Consider the following 19,518-nt stretch of genomic DNA (forward strand, 5'->3'; position numbering starts at 1 on the left):
AGTCAGCAACATGCATTTCGTCGCGTCGTCTTAGAACCCATCGTTACATTTTTTAACTCTGCCTAAAGTTAGTTAGGACACCCTGCATATGAAATATACCTGTACGTTATGATGAATGAAGCACGCAAGCTTCAAATTATTAAGTACTCTCATTAATCTTGCATAACGACTTAAAATTCTAAGTACAACGGAAAAAGGGCTTCAGGGGACGAGTGTGCGACCCGGGAGCCAGATATTGGCACAAAGGGATGCTGTAAGTGTCCCTATTGGGCCAAGGTGCGTTTAGCTGCTATTCGAGGTCGCATGGTCGCCTAGAGAGCCTGTGCCCCCGTATCGTCAAGGCCGCGCTGCGCGACAGCCTCGAAGGCAGCAGGTGTCGGCGCTGCGCATGCCCAAACCGCGTCACGTGATAGGCGTGGTGGCGTGCTATGTGTGGTTTGTGTAGTTTGCTATGTGTAGAGGTAGTGTGTGCCCAGAGACAAGGCCCGACCGAGGAGACGGGGCGTTGCGCCCAAACCGCTCGGTAAGGCGGCGTGCTATAAACGGCATTACGCCAGCCTTACCGACAAGAACAAGCTTTCCTCATTTACAATAATTGCTCTTAGGGAGTTTCAGACTTAATCTTTGATTTATTTACTTCCCTATTTTTCTTTTAAATTTCAGCACTCGATGCAACGTGCAACATTACTCACAGAAGCAGTTATTGGGCAGTACCGTAGAAATCGTAACAAGGTCGGAGTTTTGGGCAACAGGCCGGGATGTGGTTTAAGGTGGACCCGGTCTCTGGCGCGAAGGTTTTCTTAAAAGTCTTCACGGCACCTTGTGAGGTAGATCTCGAATTTATCGTCTACGCGAAATAAGACGTAGTAGGCTCCGAGAACAATACCATTTTTCGGGGCATAACCCACGCGGTAGATCTTATAAAACTGCAACGTCTAGTCTGCCACCAAAATAGTACGCTCTTGCGTCTTAATGCAAACTCAAAGAGTTCAAGTTGGATTTTCATGGACCTTACACCGCAATACGAAAGCAATTAGAAATTATGGAATATTACGAAATGTTGCGAAAGGAGAGATGTTATAGTCACAACGACAACATTGTTCCCGTGAGAATATTACGAATACACAGATAATATCGGAAGCACGCAAATTGAGCGTTCGCTAAACGTCCGCTCACCCATAGTCAAGGCCGACGCCATACTCAGTCTTGCTGTGCCTGGCGGTTATTTCGAGGAATCGCTCGAAACCCGGCTCGAACGGTCCGGCCAGCTTGCTTCCGCCTTGCTTTTGGAGCGAGTCGTAGAAGGTGTAATCGCAGAGGCCATCCTCCGGCACCACCGTGGCTTCACTTGTCAACTCCCCGAACGTGCAGATGAGCGGAGAATGGGGCATCGGAGGCTCTGCATGAAAGCCCGATCCAAAACTAAGAAAACAGACTGCAAAGGATCGGGATTCGTTGATCGGGCATGCGATAGAAAAATATTATGGAGCCACTGAGTGCTGTTTAACATTAGGAGGAAAATTGAAGCTTTCGACATCATACTTTTATATCAGATAGCTGGTGGTTTATTGAATTGGATCGCTTCTTGGCTTCACGTGTGCGATGGAAACATTTCACCTAAAAATGAAATAATACCTAAGGCAATTAGGGAACTTCGTCATATGGATTTTAAGTTCTTACTTAACATTCGGTGAATTTTTTATGTAGGTTGTGTTCGCCTCTTCCCGCGAGTCGAACTGTTTTTCCGTAAAGAAGCCGAATTGAGCTGTATTTCGCGCGTAATTAGAGTATCCAAATTAGAACAATCTAGTAGCACCCTTAATCGAGGCAACTTTCTTATTGCTCGCTTAGCCTCAATATTCATTTTGCTCACAAAATACCTAATGATGGGTGAGTACTTATGCAGCGCCTTGTGGAAGAAAATGTGGGCCTCTTGAGAGAAATTGCACATATATGCATATGTCTGAATGGCCAGTTAGAGGAACGCCTCCTTAAGTTGAGTAGAGACAGGCATCCCCTATCGCAAAGCGACAATATTTTTTGTTTACGTAGACCTTCTTCATTCTGTATCCTCTCAAAGTCCCCCTTCAATATTCAAACTTATGATAATATGCGTTCTATATATGTATCTTCAAGTGGCTGCTTTGTGCTCTCATGCGCTATGATCCCAAAGGCCATATAAGATGTCACTGTTTGCTGGTGGCAAGCGTTACTGACAATCGTACGCAGTTTTAATGTTATGGTCACGCTGACACAGCAAAAGAAAATGACAGATCCCGGTAACCGACTTACGTTTGTTCTGGTACTCTGAAAGGACACGAAGACAATGAGTTAGTGAAAATGCTATGGAGCTTAGTGGTGAACGGAATGTAGTCCATAATGCATAATAAATATATCCATTTACATTCGAGCCCCTCTATGACGACATGACCTGTATAAAGAACGGTTAATGGACTTTTTCAGAAATTTAACCAGCGCGAGAAACGAGGATGCAAGACACACAGTACCAGCGCTGCACTGCCAACTAAAACTGGTAGGATATAAATTTGCAATATGTTTCACCAAGTAAACAAAATCGAAGTAACGACGGAGGGAAGCGCGCCGGCTACCGCCATGTGTTTGCATGCACGTTGTGAAGGGCGGAGGAGTTGCCAAGCGTCTTTTCTTCTTCTTTCTGGGGGGGGAGGGGGAGGGGGGGGATGTTTTCGGTCAACGAGCTCTGTGCCGACTTCTCGAATTTTTTTCCACATGTATTGCGCTCCGAAGCTCAATAAATTATTTAGGTCGACACTTTTTTTCCGCTGTTTCTTTTTTTTTTTTTACTGAGAGCAATGTCTGCAATGGTCTTATACATGGACGCGCGTTTTTCAATTCAAATCGCAGAAAAAAAAGCTTACCGTCACCGCGGCTCCCTTCTTGCTTAAACTTTGAAGGATTGAATTTGTAACACGTAATTGTAATGTAACACGTAGGGTTGTTATTTGCTTTGCTTTCCAAGAAAGAACTGCCAAATTGTGCTCGTCTACACCTCCCGGGCGCACCCCCGAGCAATTATTGGAAGCTCGTCTCGAAGAGCAATGGCGTAAGTGAAATTACAGGCATGTTGCAGTCATTACAAATTGCGAGAAGCGCAGACGAAGGGAAACTCGTAGTCTCTTTTTGACAAACCAGGCGAATGATTGCAGTAAGTTTTAGATGCCTAAACGATGTCTAAAGCACACCGGCTACATCACGTCCGTTGTCTGCAATAGGCCAGACCATGGCCTTCGGGATTCGATTCGTATAATTGCTTGGGTGTGCATTTGAGAGGTGCAGACGAAGGCGAATTCGCCGTTTTTTTTTTCTTGTCAAACAAGGCAAGTAACACTGCCTACTGTTACAATTAACGATTAAAACTATAAAATGTAATCTTTCTGGAAAATTTTAGCAAGAACGGAGCAGCGGTAAGCGCAGAATCTTTTTTTTTCCACGATCGTATGTGTTCCATGTGGCTGATGTGTGCTTCACCGCTATACAATTGTGTATTGCTGTGAGATCATTTAGCATGCGAAAGTAAAAATAATACCGGCAGACGGAGGTCTTAAGGGAGCACCCGAATTTGCGATAAAGCGGATGGCACAGGATATCAGGTACCATCCGTGGATTGGGATTGCCACAGCGTGCCGTGGGGTGTTCGCGTACAAGATCGGCTGTCCGCGATTCTCTCTTTTCAAAACATTACATTGTGTACACGTACTTCAGCACATTGCACTCCGGTTATGCAGTGAAGCTATATAAGCCCCTTGCCACGACGTTTTCTTTATTAAACTCTGGTTGTTGCCTATCGAACATGTTGTTAGGTGCACAGCTCGTTCGCCTGCCACCTTTCCTCGCTCTTTTGCGGCATGCTTAACGTAGTAAACTAATCCGAAAATGCTTGCCGAACATACTGAACTATGCACCCTAGAAGCTTGCAACCGACAACCACAAAAGATAATGCAAAACATCGAGAAAAAAAAACGCGACAAATTCGCATGACGTTTCCACATTCACTGCAGCTGCCCGGCGCACCCTCTCGCCAAAAGATTCCACCAGGGGAAAACGCGGCGCTGAATGCGTCTGAAAAGGTTCACCCTGCTCCGGTTTTTATTGTGAATGGTGTGATGCGCGACCTTTACGATGAAGTGACCCGTATAACAAAATATTTCGAAGGCCCCAAGCATTTCGCTGTAAAGGCCTTCGATTGTACTTGCACCACGCCCACATAGTCGCAACGTCATAACTGTTGTTACATTGTGAAGTAACTCGAGACGTTTCGCGTCTGTGTCACGGAAGCAGGTAAATCTCATGTCTTTGTGGAACACTTCCCGGGTTTGATTATGCAATCCTCTAGCATCCGCTATTCCTTAACATGTACAGAAGGCATAGCAAACAAGAGTTTTTACACCCCGCTCCCTCCCCCTCGAAAGGCGGCCGAATTACCCGGATGTTGAACACGTGAACTCGTGTTCTTATGTGCAACCGAGACACCACGGCGGGTGTCGAAAAATCGCATACGTGCTCTAAGATACCCAGAAAGTCCCCACGGACTCAAAATTTGGAGATGCATGGGTAGGAACTTGTATTTTCCCCCCTGCGTATGAGTGCTTAAAGGATGCGACTAGCGGTGTAGATCTTAAAATACCAGTTCTTTATGTGCGTTGATTTTTTTCTTTTTTTATATCGCACACAGATGTACTTTAGGACGTTTGGACTATATATCGGTGCTAATTAGATGCAATGGAGAAGGTAAAAGTAAAAAAAAAAAACGCCCTTGAAGCACCGTCGAGGGGCGAGCAATCTTACTCTGATTGAGGGTGGGTGCTAGTACAGTATGAGGACTAAAATTCAGAAGAAGCAAGCGACCCCGTGGGCGCTTCGTCTGTCCGACTGCAGAAATAAACATGGCGGCACTTTCGAGCTCGCGGCATGTGGTCGCCAATGTGTGAGTTAACATATGTCAGAAAGTACATTTACAGTAGTACGCACATTTCTTCTTCCTCGTTAAAAAATATTAGAGCACTTTTCTGGTGCTAATCTAAAACCGTCGCTCACTAGGTGCCCCTTGTGGCGTCCTAGAACATTTCTGAACTTTCCTTAAGTTTCCTAAAATACAGAAATGGGCGCCCGATATGTTCTTGGCTCACTCTTGCAATTGCTTCAAAAGTAGGGGTGGACCCGTATTGTGACATGGGTGGATGCTGGGTATCTTACGGTCTAATTGATATTACCGGAACCTGGTCTGGCATGTATACAAGGACTGCTTGGGTGACGCGTAGGTGACGCTGTAAAGGACATTCCGAAAACAACAGAAAAATCTTGCGCAAACTGTTAATGTAGCCACAGTGCGCGTATATCATTGCTAAACAACTTGCACATGCTAACGGCTTCAAATTTATCATAGTTCTTACCTGGCGTCTGCACCGATGTGGGGGAGTAGACAAAGCCTAAAAAAGATGGATATGTATTTTGATTTCAACCTCTCTGACCGGCGTTGATAATAACGCAACCATTTTTTCTAGTGAAATAACCATGCATTGCCATGTTGCTGTAACTTCTATACGGTATTGGTAACACTCGCGCACAACTCCCCATAGATTTGATAATTCATACAGTGGATAAGGAGCCTCAATTGAAGCCAAGGCGGGACTCAGACAGTGATAAAAATTACAAAGGCGTCCTAGATGCAAAATCAAGAAAGGGGCTGAGAGATGGAAACGGACACTGTGGTATAAAGGTTATAAGCAGGGATAAGGTGCCTCAGAAAGGTTGGCCAACGTTTCCATAGGAGGACCCATCATTGTCAAAGGCGAAGATAGGTCTTCGCCTTTGACAAAGATGGGTCTTCCTATCGAAACGTTGGCCAGCCTTTCTGAGGCACTTGATCCCTGTTTATAACCTTTATACCAAAGGCGTCCTAGGCAAATCAGTACAAACTGCCTTTACATTAACTCAGCGGCGGAACAGGAAACGAAGACTCGAGACGTTCTACCCTCCGCGCACGCTCAAAAGATACCGCCAGGCGCCGCCGAAACTGGCACTCTCAGCTATAGCTCGTTGATTGCACGCATACCTTTGCGCTCTGGCCCTCCGGAGGCCACCGTTTCATACTGTGTGTGCGTACCGGCTAGGTTACCACATCGTCGCAGTCAGACAGCACTCACAGCGGTCTGCGTCGCTCGGTGACGTGAAGTTGTCCTGAAAGAAGGAGAGCAACTGGCGGACGGTCCTCAGGCGCGAGTAGATGCCGTTCCCGCAGGAGTTCTCGTCGTCGGCGTACTCGAGGTTGTACACGGCGACGCCGTACTTGATAGTGCTGTACTGGGCGCGTGACAGACACAGCTGCGCACACGAAAAAAGTTTGAGCGTTGGATTAAGGAGAGGGGTGAGGGGGGGGGGCACACTCGACGACGACGTGCGTGTTAGTAGTGCCCGCGCACAACGCTACGCGCGCAGTTGCAATTTTAGCGCGCACAGTAAACGTGCCAAACCTATAACCCGACTAAGCAAGGACCCCTGGGTGTTGGTTTCACGTATGACTCCACACGAGAGGCGATGCGACAGGGATATTGGAGAGGACCCCGGTAATTTAGAATGTCATAACGACATGCGTCGGCCTCTTTCAAAGAGGCGCGGGTGCCGAGAAAGTAGGTGGCCACCGGCATGCGTTACGTAACGCCACATTTACGAGTCGCCATTTGCCACATTCGGGCGCTTGAAAGAGACGTAAAAACGCGACGACGTTCTCGCGTGCATGCATGGTTGCGCATTCTCGCACACGACACATTGATGGGGGCGCTTGTCCTTTCACTGCGTAATTCCGCACAGAGTAGAACCAGAAAGCAGCACATGTGTAGTGGTAGCACAGATGGCTGTACACATACAAGCCAATTGGTGATATTACCCACGCTGCCGTTTCACGCGCTCCTTCCTGCCGTTCTCGACACGTCGTCAGAATACGCCCGTGGCGCCATTTTCAGAGCATGTAGAGCCACGCCAAATTGCCCGCCTGCGCCATATCGCTTCGCAGAAAAAGCAACGACGCTTCTGTGATGCCCGCCACCGCGATGCCCACTTCGACGCCGGTGATATTGTTTTTCTTTGGACACCTTCACGGCGAGTTGGCCTTTGCGAAAAGTTGATTTCGCTTTACTCTGGACCGTACCGTGTTATGCGCCAAGCGACCGACTTCACATATGAAACCGCGCCTATCGATTCCACCGCATGTCTCGACCTTTCACCGATGTCGTCCACATAATTTGCCTCTATCGATGCCACTCGGACGATCTAGCGAGCAACGGGACGGCGCTTTCACCGCCGGGGGTCACGTTACTAATGCACAGCCAGAGACAAAGGTGAGTACAGTGCAGAAAACTTTGGCTGATGTCGCGCAGACGGTCGTCCATTTCGTATGCCAGCGAGGGATTTTGTAATTACCCTGTAAATATATTTAAACTTCGCCCCGTAACAATATAACACCCCCCCCCCCCCCACACACACACGCACACACACATAGAACAGTTCATCTTATGTAATTTGCTGACACGAGACGATGAGCACGGTCAAGTGATGAGGGTTTCGATGGGGCCGAGCCAGCACAGTGAAAGCAGATAACCCGATGAGAAGGGTGGTGCTGGCGTCTGCAATTGGTCCGTCTCCCTTTACTTAGCTTGCAGTGGCTGGTCGAAAATCGCGGCGGCGTGCAACGGAAGGTTAAGAACGCCGCTAAAACGGATACTCAGCAAGGTAGAGTTGACAGAGCAATGTCGTATGCGTGCTGAAAGGTCTCGATAGCGTTATAATGCTACGCATATTTTTTATTATACGCAAATAAATCCAAGCTCTTCCGTAGCTCGCAGTAATTAGTGCCACTTATCGGGGACAGCGATCTTCTATTCCTTTCTGAACGGGGCAGCCTCCGGCTATTCAGAAAAAAAAAACAGTTTTGTTCGGCATGCATTAATGTGCCTTTAATGCGTACACGTCGCTTTGACGCGGTGAGTTTTCGCGCTTTTATGACGTCACGTGACAGACAGGTAAAGTGACAGCAGCCTAAAAACGTTTGACTAATTATAGAAGTCTAATGGCGAAAACGGCGTCGAATCATAAATAATTACATTTCTTTCGTTTCTTATAATCATCCATAATCAGTGGGCACATATCATATCAAATGGGGCGTTTTCGCACTTTTATGACGTCACGTGACAGACTGGCGAAGTCGGGATAGTACGAAAATTTTTTGACCAATCGTGGAGCGTTGATTGCAGAATTGGAAAAGTTTGGAACAGCTTTACGTTATAGCACCCAAGGTCATCCGTTTGCTCAATTCCGTGCTCTCTCTCTAAAGTATTCAATACCGCCGACTTCTTATCAGAATGTTAAAGTGGGGTTCGGCACTTTCAGAATTTATTCCATCGAAAATTGAGGGTGCTTATTACAGCTTATTCCCACAGAAACCAAAATTTACCAAAGCTTTATTTTACAGCACAATAAACTTCAGATCTTCTCGGCCCTTTTGAGCATTATTTATCGTTTAACCTTGTCCTTGCCCCAAACAACGGCCTACTTTACAAATTATCGCTAGCATGAAAAAAGACAAAGCGCATCACTTTCGAAAGGGCTTGCCTTGTAGCGCAGTGATTGCTCGTCGTCGTAGACGAACAGCCTCTCCGCAGCCTTGTTGTACGTGACACGCGCGTGGAGGGCGTGGTCGTAAAAGGTGTGCCGGTACCTCGGATCCCTGCACACCTGTTGTGCCAAAAAAATAAACAAAAATGTCAGTAAGAAATAGATCAGTCACGCACTTTATCAACACCGATACGATTATCAAGCATGAGAGCCACTGCACAGTGTTTAATAAGCGCTACGCAAAAATAACGGCACGCTGACGCAGAATAATATCGAGGGTGACGTCTTCCGAACTCTTGGATGTATTTGTGTTAGCCTGTCTTGCGTGTGTTTGGGAGCTACGGAGTTCGATTTCTTATAGATAATATGAGTCAGCTAAATATCGTCTAGATCGCATGATTGTTTTGTGCGTACCTTGAAATGTCTTTGCTTTCTTTTCTTTATATATGGTTTGCATGCATGAACCCGACCACTGCGAATAATAAGTAAATAAAGAGTCTGCGCTCCTGCTTTTTGTCGCGTTGCATCATCATCATCATCATCATCATCATCATCATCATCATCGCCATGCTATTTTATGTCCACTGCAGGACAAAGGCTCCTTCCTGCGATCTCAACTTACCCCTGTCCTGCATCCACTGATTACAACTAGCGCCCACTGATTTCCTAATTTAATCGCCCCACCTTGTCTTCTGCCGTGCTCGACTGCGCTTCCCTTCTCTTAAGACACATTCTGTGACCCTAATGGTCCAATGGGTATTTAACCTGCGCATTACATGACCTTCCCAGCTCCATTCTTTTCTCTTAATGTCAATAAGAATATCGGCTATACCCGTTTGCTCTCCGATCCACACCGCTCTCTTGCTGTATCTTAATGTGACACCTAACATTCTTCGTTCCATCGCTCTTTGCGCCGTGCTTAACTTGTTCTCTAAGCTTCTTTGTCAGTCTCCAAGTCTCTGCCCCACATGTCAGCACCTGTAAAATGCCCTGATTGTACACCTTCCTTTTCAATGATAATGGTAAGCTTCCAGTTAGGAGATGACAATGTCTGCCGTATGCGATCCAACCCATTTTTCTTCTTAAAAAATAAATTGTGGAGTTTTACGTGGCAAGATCACTGTCTCATTACGAGGCACGCCGTAGTGGGGGACTCCGGAAATTTGGACCGCCTGGGGTTCTTCAACGTGCACCTAAATCTAAGTACACGGGTATTTTCGCATTTAGCCCCCATCGAAATTCGGTCGCCGTGGCCGGGATTCGATCCCACGACCTCGTGCTTAGCAGCCGAACACCATAGCCACTAAGCAACCATTACGGGTCCATTTTTACTCTTCTATGAATTTCCTTCTCATGATCGGGGTTCCCTGTGAATAACTGACCCAGGTTAAAGTACTCCTTCACAGACTCTAGAGGCTGACTGGAGATCCTGAGCTCTTGTTCCCGTGCCCGGCTATTGATCACTATATTTGTCTTCTGCATATCAATCTTCAACCCCACTCTTACATTCTTCTCTGTTAACGCGTTGCCTTAACTGCGTACTTAAGAAAACTTCAGCTCCAATGTTCTTGCTTACGAGCACGTGTCACCTAGAGCGGAGAGGGGGAGGGGGACGAGGAGGCCACGCAAACGTTCGCACGATGGTGCACCTGATTGGAGGACGCCAGCTACAGCGCCTGCTACATAGCGCCACGTTATTGTGACCCAGCGTATGGGCTATGGAGCCTCTTCCTCACCTTTGAGACGAAGCCAAGCTGTGTCTCGGGTATGTAGTCGCAGCTTTCGAACAGCGAGTAGTTTCCCGGCCTGTCCTTGACTTCGGGATCTGGGTGCAGGGGCTTGTACCACCGGCCGAACATGGCTACAGACACGGCCATGGATGCGTTCACGCCACTGGACAACAGGACCCGGATGCTTTCGTGCGCCGTCTCCTGCGAAGAGGGTTGGCTGCAGTTTAGCGCGCTTTATTTCGGTGATAGTGGAGACGTTATCCAAATTAAATTTTCTGCGTCGTCGGCCGCTCGACGCTATTGTAGAGTAGGTTTTTTGTCAGCCGTATCTTTAGGTTTCGAAAAGCGCGGCGTTATTAAAATATGCAGGAATAATTTGTGCTTCACGTCGACGCCAGGCATCTTGTAATAAGCAATATAGTGTGACACCTGCCAGTGCCGCAGATGTCCACTGCTCGCCCTCGCAAGTTTCATTCCGCTGGATATCAACTTGAGGCCTGTATCGAAATATTCAACACATCTAAGCTTAGGCGCATACTGCAAATATCTAATGCAAATAGCACTCGTTCTAAATAAATAAATAAAGAGAAACAGAATTTAGACTGGGCTGCTGCTCTCCCTCAGATACAACGGTCTATCACGTGAGATCTTTCTTCCAATTTTTTGGCTCAAATTATACAAAAAAATTTCCTTTAGTCGGGAAAGTTGGCTGCGCCGAAGGTAGTTGAAAATTCGTACCATGCTGTAAATGTAGTCACGCGAGGGCGGTGACTTCAGAAACGTGGGCGGAACCATGACGCAGTCGGCCAGGTCTCGGTCCTCGTAGAAGTAGTGGCTCAGTGACACGACAATGTCGGGCGCGTACATTCTCCTGCGGCGCACGCGGGGGCAAAACTAAGGGTTACACGTTAGAGGGACGTGGGGCACAAATATAAAGAACGCTATCTCATTTCGATGCCGAATGCGCGCAAGTAATGTTGGTAAACTGAAGGCTGTGATAAAACCGCGCGAATATCGTGTTGCCGGATTGTTCAAGGAGCACTGCACACCGGCAACCGACGACGCACTGCCAATGACCTATTAAAGCGAGAGCGCCCCGTGTGCCCTTCACTCCCTTTCTTTGACCGCGTCTGCTTGCGTAATATATATATATATATATATATATATATATATATATATATATATATATATATATATATATATATATATATATATATATATATAGAACAAATGGTAGGCGACCCTAATCTATGACTTAACCCGCCGTGGTTGCTCAGTGGCTATGGTGTTGGGCTGCTGAGCACGAGGTCGCGGGATCGAATCCCGGCCACGGCGGCCGCATTTCGATGGGGGCGAAATGCGAAAACACCCGTGTGCTTAGATTTAGGTGCACGTTAAAGAACCCCAGGTGGTCAAAATTTCCGGAGTCCTCCACTACGGCGTGCCTCATAATCAGAAAGTGGTTTTGGCACGTAAAACCCCAAATATTATTAATCTATGACTTAGGTGTCTCTTATGGTGGCACTCGCACGTCGGCGTTGGTGTTCTTTAGGTTAACTTTAGGCGAACGCAACGCGCGAACCGAGCTCGGAGGCAACTGTTTTCCATTGATTAACCGGTTAAATATCATGACACCTTCTCGTGTGTGACCTCATTAGTGGCGTTATTACTTCCGCTTTCTACTTCCGGGTTTGTAGGAGTTTCGCAAAAGTCGTGCTCACGTGGCGGGTCTCCAAAGTCTACAATTTTGTGCATTGGTGTGCGCTAATCACTGATTTCTAATTATTTCAAATTATTCTATACACTTCAGTGATTGAAATGAACTTATGCTATGATATCATATCAATAATGGAACCCATGAATTTTGCACTGTACTATTCTTTTTTTACTATATTTTTCTGATTTATTTTGAATTTCGTCCCTGGTCATCACTGTGATTTCTAATTAATTCTAATTATTCCATAGACTTCGGTAACTCAACTTGTAACTAAACTTATGCTCTGATATCATATCTATAATGAAACCCATGAATCTTGTACTTTACTATTTTCTCTCTATTTTTATTTATTTTGAATTTTCTCCCCGGTCGTCTCAGGAACTGAACCGGAAGTGCTGCGCAAGAAACAAGAACGCCACTTGATGCTTGTGCCACTAACAAAAAGAACACCTCGCTACAAAAGCGAGTAGGGGGAGAAACAAACAACGTTTATTTTCCGGCACAACTTGCCTTTCTGTGGAACCGTGTTCAGGCAGCTATCTTGAACTTAAACTTACAGCGCTATCTTTGCTGGTTGAAGCTGCAATAAAGATGATTAATGTAAAATTTCCGATGTGAGACAAAGCCGCGAGAGAAATTTCCCACTGTCTGCATGGCTTCGATCTTACGTCGACGATTTAAAGCAAGCTGCTGTTGCAGTAGTTACCCAATAATGATAATCATTAGAAGACCTCTGAATGATAAGCTGCAGTAATTAAAGAAAACGCGACTTTGCTGTTGGGTAACATCCGATCCTTACTGGAAAATGCCGGCCACACCAACAGAGAGACCAGAGCATTGACAAAATGGGAGTGATAAGAGTAACACGGTACTGAATATCTTGCATGTCATGAGCATTAGAGGCATTAGAGTTATTCTTCAGGGTAAGAACCAGTAATAGAAACAACGAGAATTTGAGCGTTACACATTCGACTTTTGAACATATTGCGCAACCTGTATTGTCCTGAAAGGATGCATGATAAAAGAAAAAAAATTCTACAGAGTGATGGGTCTGGCTAGATGTCGCCTACTTTCTGCGATATAAGCAGGCACCTATTTTCACAGAGGGAAAGAAGACGACACATTGCTGGAAAAAGCAAAAATAATCCGCACTGTGTGCATTCTGTCTCGTTGTTCCTAGTGCCTGCCAATTTTGTGAAAAACAAATTATACAGATTTGACGCATTGTGGGGATCGAAGTTACGCGAAGCATTTAGTAGGAAGCATTTTGTAGTCCAGGGTTGCTATAACGTAAAACTATTCCAGTATGCTTTTATTCCAATCTCCTGACGTCGAATTTGCGTAACTGCCGACGCAAGCGTGGGGCGGTGACCCGCAGCGTTGCCTCAACAGACCAATCAAACGCCCTCCTTGATCATAGGAGGTCACTTTTCTTTGGTTTCAAAACGAAACATTGCCTACATTGAGCGCTTTTTCGTTTGTAATTGGCTGCCAGGAGACAAGGGGCACGCTGAAGTGGAGAGGGTTTCAATCGGGCCGAGCGAGTGCGCTGAAGGTTAAACGGAAGGTTAAACATGCTGCTAAAAGAGATCCTGAGCGAAGAAGAGTTGGGAGAGCGATGTCGTGCAAGTACCGGAAGGGCTCGACAACGTTACGCTGCCACGTAAAAAAATTTAATAGGCGAGAATAAAATCATTCCCCTTGGCAGCTCCGAGTAGCCAGTGTTAAGGTGATCGGTAGGCAGATTTCTTTTGTTCTTTTCGATGTGGTGAGTGTTCGCGATTTTGTGAAATCGCCTGACAGAAAGGCGAATTGGGCGTAGCTCGAAAGCTTTCGTCAATCGCGGAGGGCCGATGGCAAAGAAAGTGTGGAATCATAAATTATCATTTTTTTTGTTCGTTCTAATCATGCATAATCATTGTGCACACGCCGTATCAGACAGGGAGTTTTCGCGGTTTTCGTAACGTCGCGTGACCGACAGGCGAAGTGGCGATAGCCCGACAAAGTTTTGACCATTCGTGGAGGGCTAGTTGCAGAACAAGGAATACAAAGTATTAGGAATATTTTTACGTTATAGCTCCGCAACACTGTTTGGTGTTTTGCAAAGCGTTACCAGATGGACCAATATATTTATGTAAATCAACCAATTGTGTCTGAACGGCAGCAAGACGACGATGATGGTGACGACGATCGTATGACGGCGATGGCATTATTTCCACTTCGGCCGTTCGACGCAAGTATGTTTAAGAATGGTCAGATTCTACATAGATTTAGTGACAAGGTGTTGTACAATCACACGTACGTACGTACCTATGTGTATGCCAGGTGGCTTATAATTTAGCCCACATGACATACATTACATCATCGTTTTAATAAACGACGATGGGATTTCTATTACAAAAAAAAAAACTGGGCAGATCCTAGGCACTGTAAGAATCAATGCTATACGAAGCATTTTGAAGGTGCCTGCTATCTTGCGTTGTTCGGGGTTTCGCAAAGCGATAGCACGTGGACTGTGTTTGTGCAAATTGCGTGGTTGTGCGTGTATGGGTCGCGAGACAGCAGCACGATGGCGACCATGATGAAGAAAATCGAATTGAGTAAATGGCATAACTTCCATGCCGGCCATTCAATGCGAGCTTAAGAAATGGCGTTTGTTTGGTTCTACATAGGTAGTGGACGAGCGTAACTGAGAGAAACACAGATTGTGACATCATCAGCGACTAGGTGCTATACATTCATACGATACGTACCTATGGCTATGTAACGTTTTCTACGTTTTTTATGAAACGACGGTGGCATTTGCGTGCCGACGAAGAAATGTTAAATCATGTTTACCTTAGGCGATCATGAAGTAGGTAAAACGACGCAGAGTTTCTACGTAGTTTAAGCTGTCCTGAGGGAACTAATGGGAAAAGTGGACCGCGGTCCCGGAGACAGAGCCGTCTATCACAACGCCTCAAAGCGTGAGCTGGCACAAGGAAAGGAAACGAGAAGGTTGCACAAGGCGCCCGCGTCGAGTGTTTTAAAGAGCTGGCTGACTTTGCAACTAGAGAAGTAAAACGTGCTATTGTGGCGCACTCTTTAGGACACCCGGCATCTGTGCTCGACGGCAGAGGTTAAGTTCCTGTCGAGCACACATTATTCCTGTTTTATCAAAGCGAGCAGCGACATGAAACTACACCGCAAAGCGCGAAGAATAAGGCATTAAGGAGTTTTCGACCTTGGGCAATCCTAAAAGCGATACGATGTCTGACAGCATCTACGTAGCTTTGAGTGCTACCTCCTACACGCTTCTACGTTTAAAGGACCGGGTAATGCGGGCCGATCTCAAATTCGATAATGACTAACACAACACCTCAATTTCATATGTGTCGCGAGGGAAGGTTGCGATAAACGTTACGCACGCGCCAAACCTCTGAAAGAGATAACTGGCTTTGGCATGAGGGCAATATGGCTGCGATCCTAGCATCGAGTTTCAGTGCCAGAAGTCAGAAGTTTGATTCCACCGTCTGCCACGAATTATTTTCATGGAAGAGGTCCGAAGCGAGGCGATACAGGAACCTGCCCTATTGACGGCACAAGTGCCTGGAACGAGGCTAACGAATGATTCGCAATAAATTAAGGCACGCGTAGAAGCTTGCTTACTTGAAGCGATCGGTGATCACTTCGGTCCATGGTCCCGGCATTACAGGAGTTGCCAGGATGGTGTAGCTTGGGCGTACCGCTCTGCTTTTCTCGTCCATGATTTGTGACAGTGCCTGAGACAGTGAGTATCGTGGCAGAGGGGGGGGGGCACATGTCATCAAAGCTAATAAATTCTCAGGATGTGAAAAATAAGGTATACGTAGACGGAAGAAGTTTTGCGTGTACATACGGATTGATTTCAATATATGCCCGCGATTTTGTAGCGATGCCTTTTCCCTATGCTCATGTTCTACACTTTTCGCGTTCTTGAGTGGTCAAAGACGCTCCGCCACTCACGAACGCGAGAAGTGTAGAACATGAGCATCGGAAAAAGGCATTGCTACTTCGCGACCCATCTCATTCCAAGCAGGTGGCCCCTGGTGACATTCTCTCTGTCAGATATCGGTCCTTCAATCCATGGTTCGTACTGAGAAAACCTAATTACGACATATTTTATCGGCTTAAATGTTGCTGAACTTATCACTCTCCGTTTGCAAACCTCAACACCACAGACGTTCCAGACGTCTTTTACTATTGTTCCACCTTACAATTCTTAAATCATACGCTTTGGGCAATGCGGCTACGTTCTGATCTCTCATGAAATCGTTCATAAACTTACAAGACGTGCTCTATGATTTGCGTGGTACATAGTAACCTTACGCATAAACTATATTGTTATTAACAAATGTTTTGCTCCTCCGCATTCACACAAAACCTAGTGTAGGATTGAGATGTAGTGCACTACAGTTACTATAAAGCTTGTCTATTTTTTCACCATTACTTCCTGCTGTATACAGGGTTGTTTTCTTGCTTCGAACACTTTATTTAAAGAAAACAAGCTTGCAGAAATAACTCAAGCTAGGCCACTACGGATGATTTATATGCCGATGCAGACATATGTCGCCTCGATAGATTATCTGTGACTGCACTTACCTCCAGGATCGACAGAAGTTCATCCAGTTTCTCACTGCCAAAACTGTACACCTGCGTGTTCACCACACCGTAGTGGGACACGCCCCGATTCCAGAGGCTGTCAAGGTGAGAGATCGTGTCTTGCATGGAGAGAAGGTCCTTGACACGCCGGCTATTCCTTTACGCGAGAAGAACAACATCCGAGTTGGTACAAGGCTGGGACAAAATGCTTCTTTCTGCATTTGTATGAGGTAAAGCGCATGCTAGACAACTTGTGCAATGATTTGCGTAACTTCCTAAACATAACTGTGGAACTGTGTTTAGTGAAAATGCATGAGATCTGCAAGCACTTTTTGCGCTGCCCTATTGGGCAGCGCAAAGAGCCCAGTAGAAGTAAAAACCCAGTAGAGGAATAGAGCAGCCCAGCAGAGCTATTGCTGTATTCTGAAACGTTCGTCTTCCGCGAAAGTTTCGCCGCCGCGATAATCACGTTCAATAGATCAAGCGTCTGCTTACCCGTGACGTCAGTGTGCACTACCAACACGCGCTATCGAATGCTTCACATCGCATGAGGGGGCGCACCGTGCGAGTGCAGATCGGCTCGGGTGTGTTGTTTTCGAGTACAGTGGCCGCAGTACGGGTTCTGCGCACTGACTACGTTTGGTTACGGCCTCTTTAGGTAAAATAAATAGAATAAGGAAATGTGCAATGTTTTAGTTTATATGAATCAACAAATGTCGCCGCGAAACAACGCGTGTAAGACGCCACCAAAAAAGGCTACTATAAACTGCCACCTATCTTATCTGTACTACACTCCAACACGAACCAACGTTTATAGATATAAAAAGTATCTATAAACGTTGACACGAACCGAACGCGAAGAGACGCCAAAAGACATGTTCGTTTATTCAATATATGTCGAGAGCACCCATCGACACGATGACGTTAAAATGACGTAGGTCGGAACTTCTAGATGGCGCTGTTCATTTTCCGCTTTTCCTAAAACCGCCAATCAGCGCGCGCCGTTGCCGTAGGCGTGTCCAGTTTCGCGGGAGGCAAACGTTTCAGAATACGGGCCCTTAACCACCGCTTCGAAAGGAAGCAAAGTAACGAATATTTTCTAAGTCTCATCAGAACTTACAAATTTGGGTTCCGAAACTACGACTATCACTGACAACTGGGGGACACAAACACCAAAATATCCCATTCCTGTACCACCTTGCTGTGACGCCATGTGTTGTTATTACGTCTGGTGAGGGAATGAAAGTTGCTAATCATAAAAACTTTGCAGTGATAAATCAGAAATATGTTCAAGCGCAAATTCAACACGAATCCAACTGCAAGAAGTATTGGATTCGTATTCGAAATTTGAATATTCGAACCCCTTTATGAAAAAAAAATTTCGTCAAGTAATTTATAAAGTTTCTGGTGCAACTCTGTGAGCTCATATTAATGAATAACTTTTATTGGTCCTTTTACATTTCTTCAGAAAAACTGGGCTTCCCACACTGCACATCCAATGCTACAGTAAGTAGCTTAAAAACAGTCAGTACATGAAGCGGTGTTTCTGAGGTTTTTCATTTCATAATAGCCATTAGGGCTTAATTATTCGAACACTGTATCCTTAGAACTTGATCGACATGAATAGCATTTTATTTAGCTACATTTAGCTTTCTCATTGGGAAGTGATGCATCTGATGCCACTGCGCGCAAAGTAGATACGGATGCATGTAAATAAAGTTAAAAGTAATTTTCACGTAAAATATGTCTCACTGGGAGGTTGGCTTTATCCTCACTGTTACTTAAAACAGAAAAAAAAAATGTATCTGAGGTCAAAGAGAAAGCAGTTCGCCAAATAATATAAGTGGAAGTTCGCCAAACGGGCTGAAACAACATGCATTCGTGACCAATCCGTTAACTTATGGCTAAAAAAAAAATTGTCTTAGTGCAAGCGGACGCGAGAGACAGAAGTGCCGTGCGGATGCCCAATGCTTTCTGGTCGGAATTTTCGTAGCGACGGGTTAACTTTTTATTTCCTGCATGTGAATGACAAAATACGTGCGAAAAGTATGAAATTATCCCTCGTGGTGTTCTCTGCAACACATCGAATGTTTTTCCTTGTATCGGCTACAACCCTAGTTGTTAGAGGCAGCGTATGGATCTTCGGGCCTAATTCGCACTTGTAGGGTTGGGAAGTTCGGTGCGAAATTATTTGAGGACCACTTTTGAGTCGAGCAACGCAGGCCAGGTACTTCCGGCAGCACACTTCGAAGATACGGCATAGAGGCCTAACTTGCAGAGTTATGTGACGCTTGGACATTGGCGAAGCATCAGAGGAAGCCATGTTTATCTGAGAGACCAAATCGAATATAAAATTTAATTAGAGTCGCTTATACTCAGGTCTTTGGACTGTTGTATTTTTGCATGTCAGATCTTCCGTGCAAAAAATTGTTACCGTAACAGAAATCTTCGCACCAGGAAGCGCTTTCTTAAAAGATTTGTATTTTCCGGAGTTGTTCAGTAGAAGTGGCGTAAAGCGGTGTCTTTATATATTTAGTGTTAAGGCAACTGTGCCTTATGCGCTACGATGCTTTAAACTCATAAACTCGCGCTAAGAATTCCCAAGGGTTCCCGAAATATTCCTCTTCAGAACCCGCTGTCATTCCCCGACGGAAGGTAAGTGCGAATACGTCACAAATGGGCACTCACACGTAGTCAAATCCTGCTCCGTATTGCGTTCTAACGCTTTTCGATGAGGCATCAAGGAAGCGTTTCAAGGCGTCCGTGTACGGACCGGCCAGGGTTGCACCTCGCTGTTTCTCGAGC

The 19,518-nt window shown here is 45.8% G+C and overlaps 1 protein-coding gene across 1 annotated transcript in view; it reads right to left on the reverse strand.

The window, feature by feature from the left end:
* Positions 1-16,749, reverse strand: part of LOC142558325 (uncharacterized) — a 42,408-nt gene extending 25,659 nt beyond the window's left edge. The window contains exons 1-8 of the mRNA XM_075670472.1: positions 16,714-16,749; positions 15,742-15,854; positions 10,383-10,577; positions 8,644-8,766; positions 6,183-6,360; positions 5,430-5,465; positions 2,293-2,307; positions 1,177-1,399 (exon numbers count right to left, since the gene is read on the reverse strand). Of these exons, the coding sequence (XP_075526587.1) occupies positions 1,177-1,399; positions 2,293-2,307; positions 5,430-5,465; positions 6,183-6,360; positions 8,644-8,766; positions 10,383-10,577; positions 15,742-15,771 (800 nt within the window). The 5' untranslated portion in view covers positions 15,772-15,854; positions 16,714-16,749. The remainder of the gene's footprint in view (positions 1-1,176; positions 1,400-2,292; positions 2,308-5,429; positions 5,466-6,182; positions 6,361-8,643; positions 8,767-10,382; positions 10,578-15,741; positions 15,855-16,713) is intronic.
* Between the last annotated feature and the right edge of the window lie 2,769 nt (positions 16,750-19,518).

This window comes from Dermacentor variabilis, chromosome 9 (assembly GCF_050947875.1).
Source record: "Dermacentor variabilis isolate Ectoservices chromosome 9, ASM5094787v1, whole genome shotgun sequence".
Classification (NCBI taxonomy): domain Eukaryota; kingdom Metazoa; phylum Arthropoda; class Arachnida; order Ixodida; family Ixodidae; genus Dermacentor; species Dermacentor variabilis.